Raw genomic sequence first — 19,602 nt, 5'->3', positions numbered from 1 at the left:
GACAGGGACTGGGGCCGGGGATGGAGCTCGGTCCGGAACTGGGACTGGGTGTGTGGGGTTGACAGGCCGGTGCGGCAGAAGCGCTTGTGAGGGAGCGGAGGGACATAGACGTAGTAACGGGAGGGTGAGGTGTCCTTCCTTTTCCGGTCGGGGCGCGGCGCGGGCGGGCGGCCGCAGGAGCAGCTCCGCCGCCATGGTGAGGGGAGCGCCGGGCCCGGCCCGGGGCAGCGGGGCAGCGGCGGGGAGCGGCGCGGGCAGCAGGGCCGGCCCGGGGGAGCCGGGCCCAGCGGGCAGGACCGAGCCGCGGGCAGCTCGGGGGCCGCGTGGGGCGCGCGGCCGCCATTTTGGGCCCGGCAGTGCTCGGCGGCCGCGTGGAGCCCGTGAGAGACCGAGCGGGGCCGGGCCGGGGAGGCCGCGGGGGGGAACTCGGCGTGGTACGCCCAAAGTTCTCCTTTCCATGGGCATGGAAAGGGATGGGATAGGTCCCCATCGCCATCTGGCAGCGCTTTGTAGTTTTTTTCATGTATTTATCTAAAGCGAAACAGGCCCACGGCAGCGTTTGCGCCCATCTCGAGTGGGGAAAAAGAATTGTATATATATCTTTTCTAACATATTTTTGTTGCAGAACAGGTTTTAAGGGGCCTTGGTCTAGAATCAGGTTGCAGATGAACAACTGTTCCTGCCAGTACAGCTCCGATTGTGCTCTGATGCTTTCATCCCGATCAAGTTTGTTGCTTGTGTTGGGGTCTCTGGGTTAACACCAAGGGCAAGAGCCTTGCTCATGATGAGTGTCACATGTAGAGACTGGGCTACTTAGTTTGGAGTTCTGAAGTATTTTAACGCTTTTAAAATCAACTGCACACAGGGGAAGCAAAATGCTTTGCTTGTGGTATTGCCACCAGGTTAATTAGCAACTGATAAAATATAATGCTAAAACATTGTTTTTAAAGGGTGCTGTTCATCCTCTGGCTATTTCTGGCACTCTTTCAGCCGTATGACAGGCAGCTGGTGCTGAGAGCAGCTTAATTTTCCAGTGCACAAATTTTAAGGCATCAGAGGTTGTTCAGTGTCCTCTGGCACTGTTTCACGAGCTGGTTACAACATTTCCTAATTGAAATTACAAGTATTTGGTTAACACAGGTGGGTTTTTCTAATAGTAGATTGGAAGTCATTTTTTAAGGGGTTTGTTATAGAGCCCAGAGGCTGAATTGTACAAATCCCTTGGGAACACAGGTGTAGTTTTCTGGAGTGAGCTGTGGAGCACAAATGCAGGTGTGGTTTTCTGGAGTGAGCTGTGGAGCACAAATGCAGGTGTAGTTTACTGCAGGTGAGCTGTGGAGCACAACTTTGAGTACAGCATTGCTGTGATGACGTAATTTGCGTCTTATCCAGTGCTCAGCGACAGTTGCCTGCTGTCATCATGCTGGCACTGCTGAGCTGACGACTCCTTGGTTCTGAGCAATACTCGGGGTTAAACACTGACAGATTCAGACACTCACTTCAGTTGTACTTAAGGGTTTGTGCTTCCCCAGGCTTGCGCTCGGCCGCTGATCTCTGTGTACTCCGAGAAGGGGGAGGCGTCGGGCAAGAACGTGACGCTGCCCGCGGTGTTCAAGGCGCCCATCCGGCCCGACGTGGTGAACTTCGTGCACACCAACCTGCGCAAGAACAACCGGCAGCCCTACGCCGTCAGCGAGCTCGCAGGTGTGCCATGGTCACTGCTCAGCACTGCGATTTTCTGCTGCTCGGGGTCTGCACTGCTCTAGTGCACACGCTGCTTTAGCCTGAGCTTTGTGTTAGCGGGTGCTGAGCTCTCTGCACAGAGTAGGGAGGCAAAATAATTCTTTCTCCAGCTGGGGGCCAAGGACAGTGAGACAAATTTCAGGTCCAAGAGCACAAACGAAAACAAGAAGGGACTTCATAACCTAAAGCTGTAATTGGACAATTAACTCCAATATGCAAATGGAGCAGAACTTAACAAAGTGAGAGACCCCATGACCAGTCGTGCATTTTGTGACTTAATTTGGTTCATCTCAGGTGTGTAGCCCTCGCTGGGCTCTTGTGCTGCCCAAGGTGCGTCCACTGAGGCCTTTTAATAAATCCCTGCTTTGTTCTGTAACTCTGTCTATGTCAGCCTTCACAAGGCGTCAGGGCTGCACTGCAGGGGGGTTCACGTGAAAATAAAGCTGGAGTTGGGATAAGAGAAGTGTTCTCCATGGGGTTCTGTGTAGAACGCAAGGCCATTTGTTAACAGTGTGGTTTGAAATGCAGCAGTTAATTTATTCTGAGGACCATCGCGTTGGTGTTTTGGGGTACTCTGTGCTCTTGTTTGAAATGCTCCTTGCTGGAAGTATCACAGTGCCAAGGTCCTCAAGTGGAGGTGTCATTCTTTGCAGGAAAAACATAAAATGGCTGAAAGTGTTGCCTGTGAAAATCCCTGCTCTATATTGATCTCATGAGACTTGCCTGAGGCAGTCACCGAAGAAAAACTCTGGCAAATGGGCATTTGTTAGATTTGCTTCTGTTTGTGTAGATAACTTCTGCTTCCCAAGAAGTCTGTGCTGGGAGCATGCCATTTTAACCTTATTTCTAGGTTTCACACAAACACCTTAACTTACTAGGTATAGCAGTGCCAAGTCAGACCTCCAGATTGAGGATCAAGCTTAAAACAAATGTCTTAAGGATCTTAAGTCAGAATCAAGCACATTACTAGACTAGAATTAAGTTTTCTTGATCAAGATTGTTATGCTGAAATGATGAATTCCACTTCATTGGTCCGTGTTTCTGAAACACATGATTGTGTGGAAGTTCTGATCAGTGCCCTGAGTTCAGCATCCCTCTGGCAGTGATGTGACTCTCTGAATGACCATCGTGTCCCTCTCTGTTGCAGGTCACCAGACCAGTGCCGAGTCATGGGGTACTGGGAGAGCCGTTGCTCGAATCCCGCGTGTCCGGGGTGGTGGCACTCACCGCTCTGGCCAGGGTGCCTTTGGCAATGTATCCTTCCATGGCTGTGCTGGCTTTGGGGGCACTGAACTCAGCCAGCAGAAACAATTTTAATTATCTAAATATGAGGTGGAATATTTCTCTTGAGGTAATGGCTGCAGCTCAGACCTGATGAGATTCCCGCTCTCAAACCACATGATCCATTCTGTCTTGCCATGATGTCGTAATTTGCGCCTTACCCTGTGCCCAGGGACAGTTGCCTGCTGTCAGAGTCCTGGCACAGGTGGTTGACGACCCATTAATGCTGAGCAAGCAATAAAGAAGTCCCTTTGGGATAAGAAAGCTCCAAAAAGTTGTTCTTAACTGCAGCTCCCAGATGTGTCGTGGTGGCCGCATGTTCGCCCCGACCAAGACCTGGCGGCGCTGGCACCGCAGAGTGAACATCATGCAGAAGCGTTACGCCATCTGCTCTGCTCTGGCTGCCTCTGCCCTGCCAGCTCTGGTCATGTCTAAAGGTGAGGATTCTGCCTCTGGAATTGTTTGTGTGAGCCAGCGTTGGGTACTTTGTGCTGGCTTAAATGGAGTATTTGCAGTGTGGTTTGATTTCTGTTCACGGAGGCAGAGATTCACTCAACACTCCGGTACACAAAGTCCTGTGTGAGACCTGTAAGACCACTGGAACTTCACTGCTCTGGTTACTGTGCCTGACTTCATTTCATGAATTTCTACCATGAATTTAATTTATCATGCATCATTTCTGAATATACAAAACAGTAACTTTGAGGAATGGGTCCAGCCAAGGTTAGTGAGCAACACTGAGTGTCTTGTGAAATCCTGTCTAGGCCACCGCATCGAGGAGATTCCAGAACTTCCTCTGGTTGTTGAGGACAAGGTTGAGGGCTACAAGAAAACCAAGGAAGCTGTTCTTCTCCTGAAGAAGCTTAAAGCTTGGAATGACATCAAAAAGGTGAGCTGGAAGGTGTCATATGAAGGGCAGAACATGGGTGATTCTGCTGTGCAGTTACTAGAGTAGGAATTCCAAACAGTTCTGTATTTTGACTCTGGAGAGTGATGAACTTATCACTGGTCCGTGTTGCTGATCCGCAGTGACGATGGTGAAGTTCTGACTGAAGCAGTGTGATGGGTCTGGCTGGGGGGCTGTGGGCTTGTTGGGATGCTAAGTTCCTGCTTTTCCCAGGTTTACGCCTCCCAGCGCATGCGGGCCGGGAAGGGCAAGATGAGGAATCGCCGCCGCATCCAGCGCAGGGGACCCTGCATCATCTACAACGAGGACAACGGCATCATCAGAGCTTTCCGGAATATCCCAGGTAATTAACCTGGGACACGCTCACTCTTCTGCTGGGACACTGCCTGCAATGATGAGATTCCACTTCATTGGTCCGTGTTTCTGAAACACATGATTGTGTGGAAGTTCTGATGGGCTGCAGTAGTTGAGCTTTGTAAGAGCCTGTTGGGGTGATGGTGACAAATGTTGCAGCTGTTCCCAACCCTGAACTTGTTTGGGGCAGTTAAAAATGAGGCTGGTAAGTTTGCTGCTGGAAGAAGACTTGTTATTGTTAATTTAAAATTCAGTAGATGTTCATACAGAGGTGTGTGTAGCTCTGCAGTGTCAAAGCCAAAAACCCCAAATCTCTTTCTTTATTTTGACTGCTGCTGAGCCTCACATTCCTTGACTTTAATTACAAACTGAAGGGATTGCTTTGCCTGGTTTCCTTCAGGAATCACTCTGCTGAACGTGAACAAGCTGAACCTGCTGCGCCTCGCTCCCGGCGGCCATGTGGGGCGTTTCTGCATCTGGACAGAGAGCGCCTTCCGCAAGCTGGACGATCTGTACGGCACCTGGCGCAAGGCTGCCACGCTCAAGAGCGACTACAAGTGAGTGCAGCCAGGGTTTCTCCCTTTTCCCAGGAAAAAGGATGCTGGGACTTGCTCCTAAATGCCTGGTTATGGTAAATTAGCCATGGTTTTATCACCCACTCACACTGTGAATGTTGGTTTTGCAGCCTGCCAATGCACAAGATGACCAATACGGATATTGGAAGAATCATGAGAAGCCAGGAAATCCAGAAGGCCCTGCGTGCTCCAAAGTAAGTGATTTTATGTAATGAACAGAGACTCTGCGGGGAGCTTTGAAATGGGTTCCAGGCTGGGATTTCCTAATTTCTGGGTATAAACACAAGGAATTGCAGTTGTCCAGATTTCAGGGAGAATTTAGCACAAAAGTGGCATTGCAAAATATGCTGATGATACAACATGGCTGTGCTTTTCAGGAAGAAGATTCACCGCAGAGTCCTGAAGAAGAACCCGCTGAAGAACCTGAGAATCATGATCAAGTTGAACCCGTATGCCAAAACCATGCGGCGCAACACCATCCTGCGGCACGCACGGAACGTGAGTGGGGCTGCCGGGGCTCGGGGTTCAGGTCGATCATCTGGTCATGTCTCTGATCATCTCTCTGTCTGTTCTAGCACAAGCTCAAGGAAGAGAAGAAAGCCAAGGCCCAGGCCAAGCTGGCAGCCAAGGCCCCAGCTGCACCCAAGGCAGAGCCTCCTGCCAAGAAGGCCAAGACAGCCAAGGCTGCCAAGCCTGCCAAGGCTGCCAAGCCCGCAGCAAAGGCCAAGGCCGAGGCGTAACCGCGGCCGAGCTGCCCCGGGGTCCCCGCGGGGGCCGTGCCCGGGGTCTGTCCCTAATAAACGCTGTTGGAACAGAAAGCCGTGTGGCGTGTGCGTGTCCGAGCAGGCGTTCGAAGGGAAACGTGCGGGGCGAGCAGGGGCGGGAGGCGCGGCCGGGCCGGGAGCGGTGTGCGGTGAGCGGCGGTGGCCGCGCGGTGGCGGCCGCGGCCCCGCTGTGACGTTCCGGGGCGGTCCGGGACGTTCCGGGGCGGGGCGGGCGCTCCCGGCGGGGACGATGCTGAGCCGGCTGCAGGAGCTGCGCCGCGAGGAGGAGACGCTGCTGCGGGTCAAGGCGGCGCTGCACGACCAGCTCCGCCGGCTGCGGGTGCGCGGGGACGGGCCGGGGCGGGAGCGGGGCCGGGGCCGGGGACAGCCCGGGGCACGGGGCGGGAGCGGGGCCGGCCGGCCCTCAGCCCGGCCCAGCGCGGCCGCGCTCCGCCACGGGCCGGGCCCTGCGGCCATCGCTGCTCGGAGGGGGAGCAGGGGGGTGCTGCGGTGTCTGGGAAAGGGGGATCCATCTGCGGAGAGGTAAATGTAACCCTGCAGGGTGCAACTCTGAGTAAATGTAATGGTGAGTGTGTGTAGGGGACATTGTATTAAAGGAGCTGTAATTGCGAGTGTATGTATACATTAAGAGATAAATACAAGTGTGAGGGTATGTAGCATAGATCTCTAAGAAATAAATGTGAGTGTGATGCATGTAGGATACACTAAGAAATGTGAGTGTGCATAAGACACATCTCTAAGAGGTAAATGTACGTATATGCAGGAGACATGAAGAGATAAATGTAATTGTGAGTAGGAGACACCTCTAACAGGTAAATGTGAGGATACATGAGAAATGTGAGTATGAGTAGGATACACCTCTAAGAGGTAAATGTGAATGTGTGCAGGATACATGAAGAGATAAATGTAATTGTGAGTATGAGTAGGATACACCTCTAAGAGGTAAATGTGAATGTGTGCAGGATACATAAAGAGATAAATGTAATTGTGAGTATGAGTAGGATACACCTCCAAGAGGTAAATGTGAGTGCGTGGTTTGCTGATGGATGGAGAAGGGACAGTTTGAGGTAGTGGGACTGAAGACTACTTGGGACTACTCATGCGTATCATAATAAAGGCGCTTAGACCAGAATTGCAGAATATTTAACAAAGCTTTAAGAGGTGAAAAGCCGCAGAGTGGTGAGCGGGAAGCGATAGGCAGTGCCGTGTGCTCAGTGTGGTCCCCGCAGGTGGAGGAGCTGGCGCTGCAGTCCATGATCAGGGCCGGCGAGGAGAACGTCCCGGTGCCCCTGCCAGCGCTGGCCGAGGACACTCAGCAGGTAAGGGGGGCCCTGGGCTCGGAGGGGGCCCCACGGCTGCCTGGCAGCACCAGCAGGGCTGGCTTGTGCAGCTCCTCCCAGCACCTCATTGATGCTTCTCATCACTGCAAAGCTCGGCTGTAAAATGTCAGTTTTGCTGCTGGTTTGTTTAGAGGGTTTCACCTTTCCCATCCCCAAAAGCAGCACGGTGTTTCCAGCGGGATTGGGAGGTACCTGTGTGGTGTAGCTTCAGTTCACCATGTGTTAAATATTTTGTTTAATGCTTGTGACCCTGGGGTGGAGGTACAGGTGCTGCAACTTTTCACTCAATACCTGGCCAGCCTGACCCAGGTGCAGCTTTTCCATGGAGACCAGGGCCTTTTTGCTGTGATGGGCTCTCAGGCAGCAGTTCTAGCTCTGGGACCATTAATTACCAGTGACTGCACAGCTCTAACAGTGATCTGAGAAGTGTTTGGTGTTTGTGCTAGGTTTGGTAATCAGCCCTTTTCTCTGACAGACTCTTGGGCAGATGGACGATGAGGCTGTCATCAATCAAACTGAGTTACACCTCAGTCTTCAGGATGATAAAGAGGAGGAGGAGGAGGAGGAGGAAGAGGAATCTGATTCTTGAGAGAAAAAAATCAGAGATGGTTTTTACTACAGACTCAGGAATTTCTTCTTCATTCATCTGAAACTCACCAAGTGATTTCCATTTTGTGCTGTGTGTGGGTATGAACTATTTGACATATCAGAGTCGAGGGCAGTGACACTCAACACGTGAACTTCACAGGCTGGGCACATCTTGACTCAGATGTTGAAAGAATGAAAATCTGCTGCACAAATATGTAGCATAATCCATTCCACATTTCAAACCTAATGTAGCTCTTACAACATCTTTGTATGTGGAAGGGAGAAGTAATTGATCAACCAGACCAATTAACACATGCACTAAAAGCAATAACTTGTCTGTTCTCACTTCCTGATGTGAGAAACAAATCCAGGTCCTGGAGGCTGCTGCTGCCCCAGTGATTACATTCTAACCTCATTTGCCTACACTGGCAATTTAAGATGAGAAAAGATGTGTCCAGAGCTGTCTCCAGCTGCTGTGATCTCAGTTCCACGGAAAGCTGGGGTTACTCCCAGGGTCCTCCCAGTGTCAGCCCAATTCTGAGCCCAGCAGGGAGGTCTCTGTCCCCCTGGTGCTCTTCAGTTCTGTCAGTCTGTCCCAGAGAAGGACTTTCTACTTCTGCTCCTTCAGAGCAGCACCCAAGGAGCCTTTTATTTGTCCACAAATTGTAGACTAAGAAACGATCCGTGGTGCTTGTACTAAGCTAATACTCTTAAATTGCTGTTATTTTCTTTCTCCCTCATTGTAACCTCATAATAAACCAAGGCAAGTTCACCTGCTTCCATGTGATTTTCAAGGAGGAGCATGAGGAGTGTAAGCACTTAGTTATAAATGGAAAGTGATGTGAAATCTCCACAATTCTTGCATTTGGAAAAGTGTCTGGAATCCTGGGGCTGGTCAGAACTGACATTCAGCCTCCAGTGAATTCCTGTTTAATGAGTATTAATTTGGCTCTTGTTTGGTTTGTACCAATGGAAACTGTTGGGGTGTAAATGTGGCTTCATCCTGTACTAAAGACTATTTCAGTTTTGGATGTCTTAATGAAGGAATTCAGAACAGGAGTGCAGGGATTGTTTAACAAAGCTTTCCCAAGCCTGACAGGTAAACAAAACCTCAAAAGTCTGAGCCAAAAATGCAATGGTCAAATAAGCCCTTGCAGTGATGTGTGTGAAGAGCTGGTTTGGGAGGAGCTCAGGAGCCATCCTGGCCTTGGCGCATTTCAACTCCAAAGGGTAATTTTGACTTTTGAAAAATGTTATTTGTGCCCAGCATGGTCCAGAGTAGTTTTCATGGATAGAATTCCTGCTGCTTTTGTGAACGAGTGCTTTTGGATTTGAACAGCCCAGTTCTAGTGCATGTTGCAATAAAGTTATTTTCCTGCTGTCCTTACAATTGTGCTTCCAGTGCCAAATTATTGCTGTCTGGGGGGACAACCCAAAGTGGGAGTTAAACCTCCCAAACCTTGCTGTGTATTTCTTTCAGCAAACAGTAAAAGGCTCTGTTTGCTGGGGGTAGGTAAAGCTGAGGACAGAGTTCCATTTGCAGCCTCCCAGCTGTCACTTCAGGTCTCATTCCAGCCAGGACAGGCTGGAGGAAGGCCTGGATTGTCACTGAGTCACCTCCTGCCTCTGCTAGCCCAGGCTGTGCCAGCCCTTTGATATCCAATCCTTTGGCCATGTGGAAGTTCATGTCCTACCGATGGGGATTCCTTCTGGGGAAGAATCTCAGGCATTTCCTCATCCAAAGCATCCTTTCAAAGAGCTGAAATTTATAGTGCAGTGACCAGATTAAAAGTCTTGTCAAGTTTTAAAAAAAGCTTCAGGAAGTTACTTGATAATATATTTATTAAGAGAACCCATTGCTAAACATCTGAGAGAATAAAACAATAAAGGATTTTCATACACTTTTAGACACTAAACACAGTTGTCATGACTCTCTAGGTTAAAAGAAAGCAAAGTGCTTGGATCATTGTCTTGATTCCATAGGACACTTCCAAGAACTAACTTTTAAAAATCAATTAGAAAGACATACATCACTAAATCCAAGGATGATGATATGTTCGAAAAATAAATATAGAAATATGAACAAGTCTACAATTAGAATATTGCCCTGTGCATTTTGAGAAATGCAGAGCTCTTGCCTTCTTCACCTGCAAAGAGAGAGATCTCTAGACAACAGCAAAATTGGAGCCTAACTTTTGGGAACAGCTGGGCAGCAGCAAAGCATGCTCACAGACAGGCTCAGAGCATCCCGATCCCGAGCCCGGGGAGCTCAGGGAAAGCATGATTGAAGTACCAACGATTTACAAAGAGGCTTGATAAAGTTCAAACAAGCCAGGGGTCAACCCCCCCTGCCCCAGTGATATTTTCATTAAGAAAGAATATCCATAATCACCTAAAATCAGCAAGCACTGGAACTTACACAGCTTACATTTGGTCAGTGAACGACGGAACCCGGTACGATACCAATTAGTTTAGGACGAGATTTAAAACCGTTTTGGCACATGCTATCAAGACATTCTTCCTTAAGAGGTGAAATACATGTTTGAACAGGTACAAGCTGAGGAAAGAGGACCAGGAGAGCGTGGTTGTCACCAGAGGTACAGTCCAGGAGCTGCCCCCGGGCTCAGACGCCGGCGGCGTGCGTGGGGGTGCTGGGCTGGTTAAGGCCGATGGTGGAGCAGAGCCACCCCGCAAAATCCACCTCCTCCGCCTCGGATCTCTTGATGAAAGCATGGATCTGGGCACAGGAGAACAGGGTCAGTGTGGCAGCTCTCAGTCTGCTCAGAACCAGCCCTCAGGAGCACCCCTAAATCCACTTGGAGCAATGGAGCTGTGAAACTTTACAAAGCAGGTGGAGAAACTTCCACAGAAATGCAGAACAGCCAGCACGAGGCAAAGTATCCCAGAGGAATCCTGCCACAGTGCCTGCTGCACCACAGAAATGATGAGGATGTGACTCAGCCACTCAAGGTAATACTCTGGAAAATGTCTGCCTGGGCACTAAAAGGCTTTTTTGTAATAAAAAGAGTGTCTTTGCATTTTGCACCATAATTGTGCAGCAGGGTCAGGGCAGGGAAAACCTGAAGTCCTGACATTACACTTAAAACCACAAAAACATGCACTGAGACTGATATGGTTATTTCACACTGAGAAAAATGCAGGATTTGTGTTGAGTTCCACAGATTTTGCCAGACAAAGCTGGTGAAAAAGTAACAAATAATGTGTTTCACAAGATTAAAAATGTTTTTAATTAGTCCATATGGTATATGGAGCTTTGTTCTTTTGTCCTCCTAAAAGTATTAATACTTCATTATTAACTAATAAACTCAAGAGAGAATTCTTTTTTTAATTAATTTAAATCACCCATTGTGATTATTAAATGGCAGACTCCACAACCCACCAGACTTTTGGTCTCCTTGACAGTCCCTGTTGTAGGAGGGTGTGTAACCTGCAGCCCCTTGATCTCTAGCTCAGAAAAGCTGTTCTTCCTCAAGCTGAGATCCCCATGGGCCACCAGCCACCCTCGAGACCTCTGCTCTGGGCCAGTTCAGAAATCCAACCTGCCTGAGAAAGGGCTCTTAGATCAAATGAAAAACCTTCACTTACCATCAGTTGCTTCAAGTCAGCTCTCTCAGCAGGATTCTTAATTAAACTGGCAAAACACAAAGTGGTGCACAAGTTACACTCTGCTATCTTTTAAAATGAGGCTCGAGGTGTGTCCTGTTGGTTGGACTGCTCTGCTCTGGCACCACTCAATAAAAGCACCAGGTGCCTCTCAGACAGAGGTGGGAACCTGCAATTCCCATTCCCTTCTGCGGGTTCCACAGCTCCCGGAAAGAAATCCTGAGTTGTCTGAGACTGATGAGAGTCTCAACCAAGCTGGGGAGATAAATCCTATTTCAACTAAAAAACCTTATCCCTCACATGTCTCTGCCCCAGGTCCCTTCAAGCTCAGTATCAAGTAGGGTTTTTGCATGACTGTCCTTCCTTTTGGAAGCTGTAAATAGAGATATTTGATAAATAAACAAACTTTTGATCTGCAATGAGCTGCCTCCCTTAGTGCTGGTTCAGGGCTAAGGTGGGAAGGTGAAGAGATGGGGGAATGGCTGCTGGGATAAAGGTGTTGGCTCATGGGCCAGGAAAAACCTCTGGATCCTGCAGGATTCTGCGCCCCATGGCACAGCCCCTGCAGGATGAGGTGCCTGAGCCTGGCAGAAGCTGTCTGAGCTGGGGTCACTCCCTAAGGACTGCTCTGAGCTGCACACAGCAGCAGAACTTCAGGGCTGAAGAGGAGAATCTCCCCGAGCCTTGGGGCTCCTCTGGATGCACATGTTGCCCGTGAGATGAATTTTAGGCAATTAACACCCAAAAAGGGTTGATTATGCTGATTGCAATCCTTACATTTGCCCTGGCCTGGAGCAGGGATTGCCAAGTGCCTGACAGATAAAGCTGAGCCCAGCATGTCCCTCTGCCACTCAGCCACAGAGAAAATCCAGAGAAATTACTCACCATTTGTTAACAAAATCTTGAAATTCAGAACCAAAGACACCATTGGGCAGTTTTGGAGGTGGCTGTAAATAAGTAAATACATTTTTTAAATCAGCAATCATTCACCATAATGTTACAGCAAAGCTGATTTGGGTTATTACTCCTAGCTGCAAGACTTTAGGTGTTTCAGTACTAAACCAGACTTTCCCTGGCATGGGGTGGGTTTTGTTGGGTTTTGGTTGGTTGGTTGTTCTATTTTCTCTGCACACACACCTGGATGGAGTGAGCACAGCCTCAGCTCTCATTAAAGAAGGTTCAGAGCATTAATTAGCACCCTGTCATTCTCCACACTGCTGAGGGAAGATGCCCTGCACATCATTAGTTCCATAATCCTTTTGATGTCAGTTTTTTGTCCCTGGGATTGAGTTTATTCAGGCTCTGAATTCAGACAGAATTCTGACAAATAAAGAAGGGGGACTGCATAAACCTGCACGTTATTGCCTCATCCTCCAGGACTTGGCCACAGGATCAGGGTTCAGTTTCCATCCTGACACTGAGTTACTTTTATGCACAGGGCAGAGATTGGTGCACAGCCTGTGTTGGAGGGAGCAGCTCCCGCTGGAGAAGTCTGTGCTAAATCAGAGGTGGCACAAGATAATCTCGCCAAACTCTCAACTACTGCAGCTTTTCAGCCCAAACTGAGCCCCTCAGGGATGCTGCAAGAGCAGGACCACAGCAGCTGAAGTAATTCAATGCTATCTCCATTCCCAGAGTTAGTGCTGGCAGATTGGGCTGTTACATAATATGCAAAATAGATTTGTAATCTGAGAGAATTGTGCAAGCAGATGAGTTACAGAAGCAATTTATCAATTTATCAGTGGCACAGGCAATGCAGGGACCCAGACACCAACTGTGCCTTTCAAATGGGTGAGCTGGACAGTTTTCAATAATTCATCCAGCTGGAACAATTGTTATCCAGCTGCTACAAGTGACAGCTAACATGAGCATTCTTTTCCCTTTTTAGAACACAAGCAGTGGAGTCACACAAGTTTCAGTGGTACTTGTGAAAATACTGGAAACAACCCATTCTAAAATATGAATCTCTAACTAGCCTTGGAGCTTAGCTATTAGAAAGAGAATTGTGACTCAGTCATAAGGTTAACCAGACTAAACAGCACCAACCCCAAATTCCAGGATGCTTTCAAAGTTTACAGTTGTGAAGTGGAGATTTTTAAGTTTATAAATTACCTCATTGACGATGTAATCCAGAAGTTCAAAGATTGCCATTGGGGGTCTGCTGTCTGATCCATAGGCTGGAAAGAAATGGGAGACAAATTGGAGAAATTTGGATCAGTGTCACTCTCCCTCCATGGCTTAGAGGTGATTTAGCAAGGCCAAGCCTGACACTTCTGGCACCCAGCAGATTTACAGGGAAAAGGTGCAACAGCAAAATGCTTTCATGCAAAAAGACATTTCCAGGTCTGATCCAAAGCATTCACTTTTCTGGGAATCATCCTGCTGCACTTGGATCAGCATCTTGGAGAAAACCGGGGCACCAGACTGGGATCTCAGAGTGGAGTTTTTGGCTTTTTATCAGTCCCATAATCTGAAGGTTGTGAGTTTGATCCTCACACAGGGCACCACTTAGTGGAGTTTTTGGGCTTTTTTTTTTGTTAAGGTTGGGATTAAATGTGTGAGATTGCGTTTCTTGTTCAGACTCAGATGTTTATTGGTTCTTTTTTATATTATAGTGTCACAAATTGTGAGTTTTACAGCACTTTAAAAAACTAAAAATGGAGTTGTATCTTTCTCTCTACAAGGTTTTTTAAGCCTTTTAAAAAGAAAGTTTTTAAACTAATTAAGAAATGACACTTAAATTATTTTTACTTTTAACCTAATAACTAACTACTTGTGGCTTGCAACGTGGACTTTTTTATCAAATTACACAAAACCACCCAAACCCATGGAGAAGAAGGTGAAGCTTCTGCCCTAAAACTTCTGTCTTGTTTTATATATATGTATCTTTTGTATCTTGTTTTATATATAGATCTTTTGTATCTTGTTTTATATATATCTTTTATACCTTGTTTTATATATTTTTTTTATATAGTTCTTTTATATAGTATCTTGTTTTATATATATCTATCTTTTATATCTTGTTTTATATATATTATATATATATGTATTATATATATATATAATATATATATTACTATATTCTAAAACCTTAAATTCTATGTTTTTAACTATATGATGTTACACATTTCTATTCAAACTCCACACACAAAATCCCAGTTCTCTCATTGAAATTTGGAAGTTTTCTGTACAGCCTCAGGTCAGTGCAGTGTTCTCTTGGGGGTCAGTGCCTGTCAGCACAGAAAGTCTGGAATTCTCAGTAAGCAGGGTTCCAACATCTCAGCACTGGGGCTGTTCACAGGAACCACCAACAGAAGGGTCTCTGGTGCTCCTCACAGTGAAGCTGAGCCTGGTGCCCAATGCAACCCTGATTTTTTCAAAGTTTCTGTGCAGACCAGGACCAGATAAAAAGCAGCTTGAGGCTGGCAGGGCAGGGAGGTGGCACTGCCTCTGAGGGTGGTAACTCACAGCTCATGGGTCGGCCGGGTGCTCGTTGTCTGGGTGAGGTCTCTGTCACTGGAGAATCTCCCTCCACGGGGCAGCCAAACATCAGCTCCAGCTCCTTGGAGTCAGGAGGGGGAATGGGGTACCTGCCAATGGCCATCTCCACCAGGGACAGCCCCATGCTCCAGATGTCTGACTGCACTGAGTAGTGAGTGCCCTGCAGCCTCTCGGGCTGCAAAACACAGGGGAGGGGAGGAGATGCAGCTTTGTGACAAGGAATTACAAATAAAAAAAAATACATTCTGCAATAACCTGATCAATTAAAGCATGAAACCCCAACTTATTAGTGCAGCAGGCTCAAATGAGTGACTTCTTGGTATCTTCCTGGAAATCTGTCCTCTGGATTTCCTGAAGTTGCCCAAACATTCCAGCACTGTAAACAACTGTGAGACTCTTCAGAAATTATTCTCTTATGTGCTGTTTTATTTCTTTAGCACACATTTAATGAAGCTATTACACAAGGCCCTGGAGACAAGATCAGACTCAGCCAAAAATCTATTTTGTATTGTCTTTAGGAGATTCACACTCTCTAAAGATATTTAGGTATGGGATTTTTTTGGTCAGTTGAATCATGATCAGAAGTGTATCCGACTATTCCAGTCCCACTGCTTCACAGATCCTCAGTTTTGAGCAGTGTATCCAGCTCCTGCTTCTGCCAAAACCAGGAGTTCTGCACCAACTCCTTTTGCTTAATTTTAGCCTGCTTTGTCAGTCTATGTTCAGTGCTGAATATGGTTCCTGAAATTATTTATACATTAATCTACTTCACCCTTAAATCCATTTTTACTAAGAGTTCTCAGAGAAAACGTTCACTTTTCTGTACTTTTTTAAAATCAAGCTCATATTTTACCAAAATGGTGCAGATTATTCTGATTACATGCACATTGTGGAAAAATACATATGCAATTTGAAACTCTCAGATATCTCTCAGATAATGTGAGAATGCAGTAAAGCCTCTTCCTTCTGCCATAAGGGGGTGATAGTTTTGTTTAATTAGTTTTGTAGCATTTACTGAGATTTTATTTGAGTTTTCTCCAGTGTCCAACCTCAGTCAGTTCCAAAGCCATCTGGACAAACTACAGAACTGCTGGACAGCAACAGTAATGTCCAAATCCCAAGATTTTCATAAAATGCAAGTGTAAAAGAAGGTGGGTGGATGAGAAAGAGCAGGAAACAGAGAGAGCACTTGTTATATAAATATAATTGAAATCTAGAAATCTGTTCTAGTTAAACAGTGTTGTTTTTACACACCTCCATGTGGTAAAAAGGGATATTTGCTTGTAATAATTCTGTATGGTTCTGTATGTACTGAAGTGTGCAAAGGGAGCTACTGCAGGAGAAGATCCCTCAGACACTACCAGGACAAAACCCCCCTCTGGCTTGGTCTGTGATGCCAGAGAGCAAAGTAAAACTCCCCAGTTAAAACCCTCAGCCTGTAAAAACAACAAACTGAAGAAAACTGAAGGCAGACAGCACTTGGCTCTCATCCCTGCTCCTGGAAGAGCCAGGGCAAGGCAGGAGCATGGATGAGCTGAGCTGTGGATTTGGTTTTGCTCATTAGCAGCAGCCCCCAGACTGAGAACTTCAACCCCAGCCTGGTTTCAGGTGTGTCACCAAGGAGAAATGACACAAAGACAATGCAGGGCTCCTGCTGAACAGAGGCAGCATTAAAGCTTTTCCCTGTAAATCTAAGCCCACACAGTTTTAATCCTTCAGCCAGAGCTGGGAACAAGAGCACCAGTTCATTGTGTGCTGCACAAAGTGTGTGAGAATAAAAGAGCTGCTACTGCCATTAGCTGGGGCTTGCACATCACACAGAAAGAAGTTCCAAGGTGTTCCTCATCCCCAGGGACACAGAACACCCTGGAACAGCCCCAGATTAACTCCCTGCCCACTGCCAGGATTTCTCCTGTGGCTGCACTTTGCCTGCAGAGCGAGCCCAGCAAATGCTGGAGCAGGAAGAGAACCACACTACCCAGGGAAAGCAAACTACAAACACTGGGTTTTTCTGGAGACAACGTGTGCAACCCCCAAAGGCAACAACTGACTGGGCTCTGCAGTGCAGACACAGCCCCAGCTCTTCTGGAGTGTTAGAAATATTCCAAGTTTTTGGCTTTTCCTGCAACAGCTCTTCCCCCACACACACACAATCTGATACGACACCAGAATATTCCTGGAATGCAGGAAGAGCTGAACCAGGAACAGCAATAGTTGGTTCTTGTTTGATCACCAGAACTGGGACAGCTCAAGCCTAACAAACTCAGAGCTGTGTAATCTGGACTGAAATCTGTACTTACAGACATGTAGGAGCGTGTGCCAACAAAGGAGTTTGCCATGGAATCTATCAGCTGCCCACTGACACCAAAGTCACAAAGCTTGATTTCACCTCTAGAGTTTACCAAAATGTTGGATGGTTTAACATCTGGGAAAAAAAAAAAAATTCATTGTTTCAGAGATAAAATAGGCAATCTGACAATGCAAGGTGAGACTTCTCATGTGCCTCCCTTTGCTTCCCTTCTGTGACACAATTCTGGCTCTTCTCTGGAATAATCAGGGATTTGGGTCCCTTCCAGGTCCACCTCACCAACTGTCTATTTAACCACAGATAAATAAAAAGAAATAGTTGAAATTACACATGCAATAAAGGTTGTCAGCTTTTTGATCTCACCCTATTTGATTTCACCCTTTTTCCTGGCTTTTAAGTATTAGGTTTGGGCATCCACATCGTCCTTGCAGATAAATGGTCTCCTCTGAGATAAATAAGTGTACAAGAGTGTAACTCCTACTGAATCATGAGACTTTGCCTAGAAATGATCAATAAAGAGGCCCTACATATTTATTTTACAAAGGTTAATGAATTACAGTAGCCACACTATCATTCCTTCATATCTACATAGGCATAAATCATCCTATGGCCAAACACTCCCTGGAGTGGGTTCTTGCTTTCTGGGTTTGGGTTTGTTGGAGTTTTTTGGGGTGGTGGTCTTGGGTTTGGTTGTTGGTTTCGATTTGGAGTTTGTTGGGTTTTTTTGTTTTTTAAAGCTCTGAAAAAAAAATTTTCCTGTTATTGAAAATGTGTATTTAAAATAATTGGAGGTAGTTTTTTTTTCCTGTGACAGAGCCCCCTCATGATTTTGAATTCATCACTTTTCCTAAATGGAAATTTAATAAGGGTCACTGGTAGCTTAGCAACTAATAACAGCTCTTTGTGAATGCAAAGGTACAGGGAACAAGTGTTTCGTGTTTCTTTTAGAGCTGTAAGGAGGTTTTTCACTGTATCTCACTGCTTAGCTGGTCATTACCAACCCATTATCAAAATAAGCAACCAACAGCCCACACTGGCAGAGTAATGCTGCAGAAAAAGGGGAACTGGAAAATTGTTTTGAAGAAAGAGAATCATGATTTCACTTCAGAGCAGACTGAGAAGTCTATAGGCTGTCACGTTTTCATTTGCTTTTCACTTTTGAGCACAGATCTATTCCAGGAGCTGCCCTTTGGCTGGGATGTCCCTGGGAGGAGGACACTGATGTGACAAAGGTCTCCATGCAGGAGGTTTATGCCTCACTGAGCAAGATCCGTGGGGAGGGGGAAATAAAACAATTCCAGCTGTTCCCCAGCCCAGCTCCTTTTGAGGAGTAACACCAAGTTTGGATAATTATCTACTTGGGGAAATTGTGGCTCCATTTTCTTGTCCCTGCCATCCCTTTCCAGGCAACTGAAACTGTCCAGGCACAGTTTCCTGGTCTGGTTTGTGGATGGAAAATCCAGGCAGGTATTTTGTGTGTGCTGCTTTCAATTCCCCACCTCTGGGAGAGGATCTGCTGGGCACACAGCTGCACCTCCTGCAAGCTCTGCCTGCCCTGGGCAAGCTTTGCCTGCTGAGACCTCACCACAGGGACCCTTCACTGTGGAAAGGATGGATCCAGGCTGGGAGCTCCACCTACGAGTCTAAAACTCCAGCAGGAGCTAAAAAACAACCAAACCCAGAGCCCAAGCAGCTGGAGCAGGGAAGCAGCCAGCAGACATTGGAGATTCCCAGCTGCACAGGAATCTGCACCCAAAGCTCTGTGCAAAAGCAAGGTGGAAAGAAGTGTTTGTAGAACACACTAGAAGCACAGCAGAGCCTGAACAAATCACAGACACCCAGGTTTGTGCTGCTCACCAATGGACAGCTACAAACTCAAAACAAAGATGTAAATCCTCACTCCTATCTCTAGAGTTCATTGATACTTCATAATTAAATGGCAAAGAAAAAATCATTACCACTCCACTATCAGTGCCAAACAAAATTCTCCCTATGAGCATTCTGAAGTCTCATAACCCCCTGGTCTCTTGAAGATTTCCCTTTCCCCTCAGTGTTTTTGCAGGTGGCAATGCCACACTGCAGCTCTCAGACCAGCACAGCTCCATCTCCTCTCTGGATTTCTGCACAAAGCTGCTGCTCCCTGGAGTATTTTCATTTTCCACACAAGGCACCACATGTGATCAATGTTTGGAAGGCTGCTACATTTCCACCCCTCTAAATGTAGCACCTATTCTATTTTCACTCCAGAGCCTCTGAGCACTTGAGCAGTTTCTCTGGAAACCAGAGATTTGTATTGCCAGAGGAACAGGAATGCCAAGGCATCCTGCAAAATGTATGCTGGAACTTGCAAGGAACAGACAAAAGGAACACTAAATGTGTTATGTAAGCACTTCAGCTTTAAAGAAAGTGGAAGGTATTTTATATACCACCCCAGACAAGCCAGGAAGAGAATTCTAGAGCAGTCCTTTGCCAGGGGGATGGGTTTATGGCCCTGCAAAGGGAGCTGGTAACACAGAGAAGTTTCCAGAATGCCTCATGATCTCTGTGAGAGGTTCCTTCCTCTGCTCTGCCCCACAGGCTCATTCTGAAAGGGGGG

General features: G+C 47.0%; 3 protein-coding genes, 1 long non-coding RNA gene and 4 other non-coding genes across 8 annotated transcripts in view; 7 read left to right on the top strand and 1 right to left on the bottom strand.

Moving 5' to 3' along the window:
• The first annotated feature begins 62 nt into the window (after positions 1-62).
• Positions 63-5,678, top strand: RPL4 (ribosomal protein L4). Its single transcript, XM_012578030.5, has 10 exons — positions 63-196; positions 1,533-1,704; positions 2,891-2,997; positions 3,323-3,461; positions 3,789-3,913; positions 4,145-4,274; positions 4,686-4,842; positions 4,971-5,054; positions 5,238-5,358; positions 5,436-5,678. The coding sequence occupies exons 1-10, from the start codon at positions 194-196 to the stop codon at positions 5,598-5,600; spliced, it is 1,203 nt and encodes a 400-aa protein (XP_012433484.5). The 5' UTR covers positions 63-193; the 3' UTR covers positions 5,601-5,678.
• LOC140684828 (uncharacterized) lies at positions 323-1,470 on the top strand. Its single transcript, XR_012057639.1, has 2 exons — positions 323-1,272; positions 1,312-1,470. It is a non-coding gene; the product is annotated as an uncharacterized lncRNA (long non-coding RNA).
• LOC115496741 (small nucleolar RNA SNORD16) lies at positions 1,361-1,461 on the top strand. The gene has a single exon (XR_003962256.3). It is a non-coding gene; the product is annotated as a small nucleolar RNA SNORD16 (small nucleolar RNA).
• Positions 2,749-2,818, top strand: LOC115496738 (small nucleolar RNA SNORD18). Its single transcript, XR_003962253.2, has one exon. It is a non-coding gene; the product is annotated as a small nucleolar RNA SNORD18 (small nucleolar RNA).
• Positions 3,158-3,257, top strand: LOC115496740 (small nucleolar RNA SNORD16). The gene has a single exon (XR_003962255.1). It is a non-coding gene; the product is annotated as a small nucleolar RNA SNORD16 (small nucleolar RNA).
• Positions 4,318-4,388, top strand: LOC115496739 (small nucleolar RNA SNORD18). The gene has a single exon (XR_003962254.1). It is a non-coding gene; the product is annotated as a small nucleolar RNA SNORD18 (small nucleolar RNA).
• Positions 5,679-5,809: 131 nt separating the features above from the next.
• Positions 5,810-8,963, top strand: SNAPC5 (small nuclear RNA activating complex polypeptide 5). Its single transcript, XM_030281446.4, has 3 exons — positions 5,810-5,964; positions 6,875-6,964; positions 7,461-8,963. Exons 1-3 carry the CDS (start codon positions 5,875-5,877, stop codon positions 7,572-7,574), a joined length of 294 nt encoding a protein of 97 aa, XP_030137306.2. The 5' UTR covers positions 5,810-5,874; the 3' UTR covers positions 7,575-8,963.
• Positions 8,964-9,397: 434 nt separating this feature from the next.
• Positions 9,398-19,602, bottom strand: part of MAP2K1 (mitogen-activated protein kinase kinase 1) — a 33,733-nt gene continuing 23,528 nt past the window's right edge. The window contains exons 6-11 of the mRNA XM_030281445.4: positions 16,999-17,123; positions 14,666-14,873; positions 13,310-13,374; positions 12,083-12,144; positions 11,180-11,225; positions 9,398-10,310 (exon numbers count right to left, since the gene is read on the bottom strand). Of these exons, the coding sequence (XP_030137305.1) occupies positions 10,197-10,310; positions 11,180-11,225; positions 12,083-12,144; positions 13,310-13,374; positions 14,666-14,873; positions 16,999-17,123 (620 nt within the window). The 3' untranslated portion in view covers positions 9,398-10,196. The remainder of the gene's footprint in view (positions 10,311-11,179; positions 11,226-12,082; positions 12,145-13,309; positions 13,375-14,665; positions 14,874-16,998; positions 17,124-19,602) is intronic.

The sequence above is a fragment of the Taeniopygia guttata genome, chromosome 10 (genome assembly GCF_048771995.1).
Source record: "Taeniopygia guttata chromosome 10, bTaeGut7.mat, whole genome shotgun sequence".
NCBI classification, from domain to species: domain Eukaryota; kingdom Metazoa; phylum Chordata; class Aves; order Passeriformes; family Estrildidae; genus Taeniopygia; species Taeniopygia guttata.
Note: the sequence above shows the minus strand (reverse complement) of the source record. Positions and strands in the feature narration are given on the sequence as shown.

What these genes read in the sequence shown, in the direction of transcription:
- RPL4 (XM_012578030.5), top strand. An exon ending in CGCCGTCAGCGAGCTCGCAG is followed by an intron (nt 1,705 to 2,890) that starts GTGTGCCATGGT and finishes TCTCTGTTGCAG; the next exon opens with GTCACCAGACCAGTGCCGAG. An exon ending in TCCTGCGGCACGCACGGAAC is followed by an intron (nt 5,359 to 5,435) that starts GTGAGTGGGGCT and finishes TGTCTGTTCTAG; the next exon opens with CACAAGCTCAAGGAAGAGAA.
- SNAPC5 (XM_030281446.4), top strand. Translation starts at nt 5,875, where the DNA reads ATGCTGAGCCGGCTGCAGGAGCTGCGCCGCGAGGAGGAGACGCTGCTG. An exon ending in ACCAGCTCCGCCGGCTGCGG is followed by an intron (nt 5,965 to 6,874) that starts GTGCGCGGGGAC and finishes TGGTCCCCGCAG; the next exon opens with GTGGAGGAGCTGGCGCTGCA. An exon ending in TGGCCGAGGACACTCAGCAG is followed by an intron (nt 6,965 to 7,460) that starts GTAAGGGGGGCC and finishes TTTCTCTGACAG; the next exon opens with ACTCTTGGGCAGATGGACGA.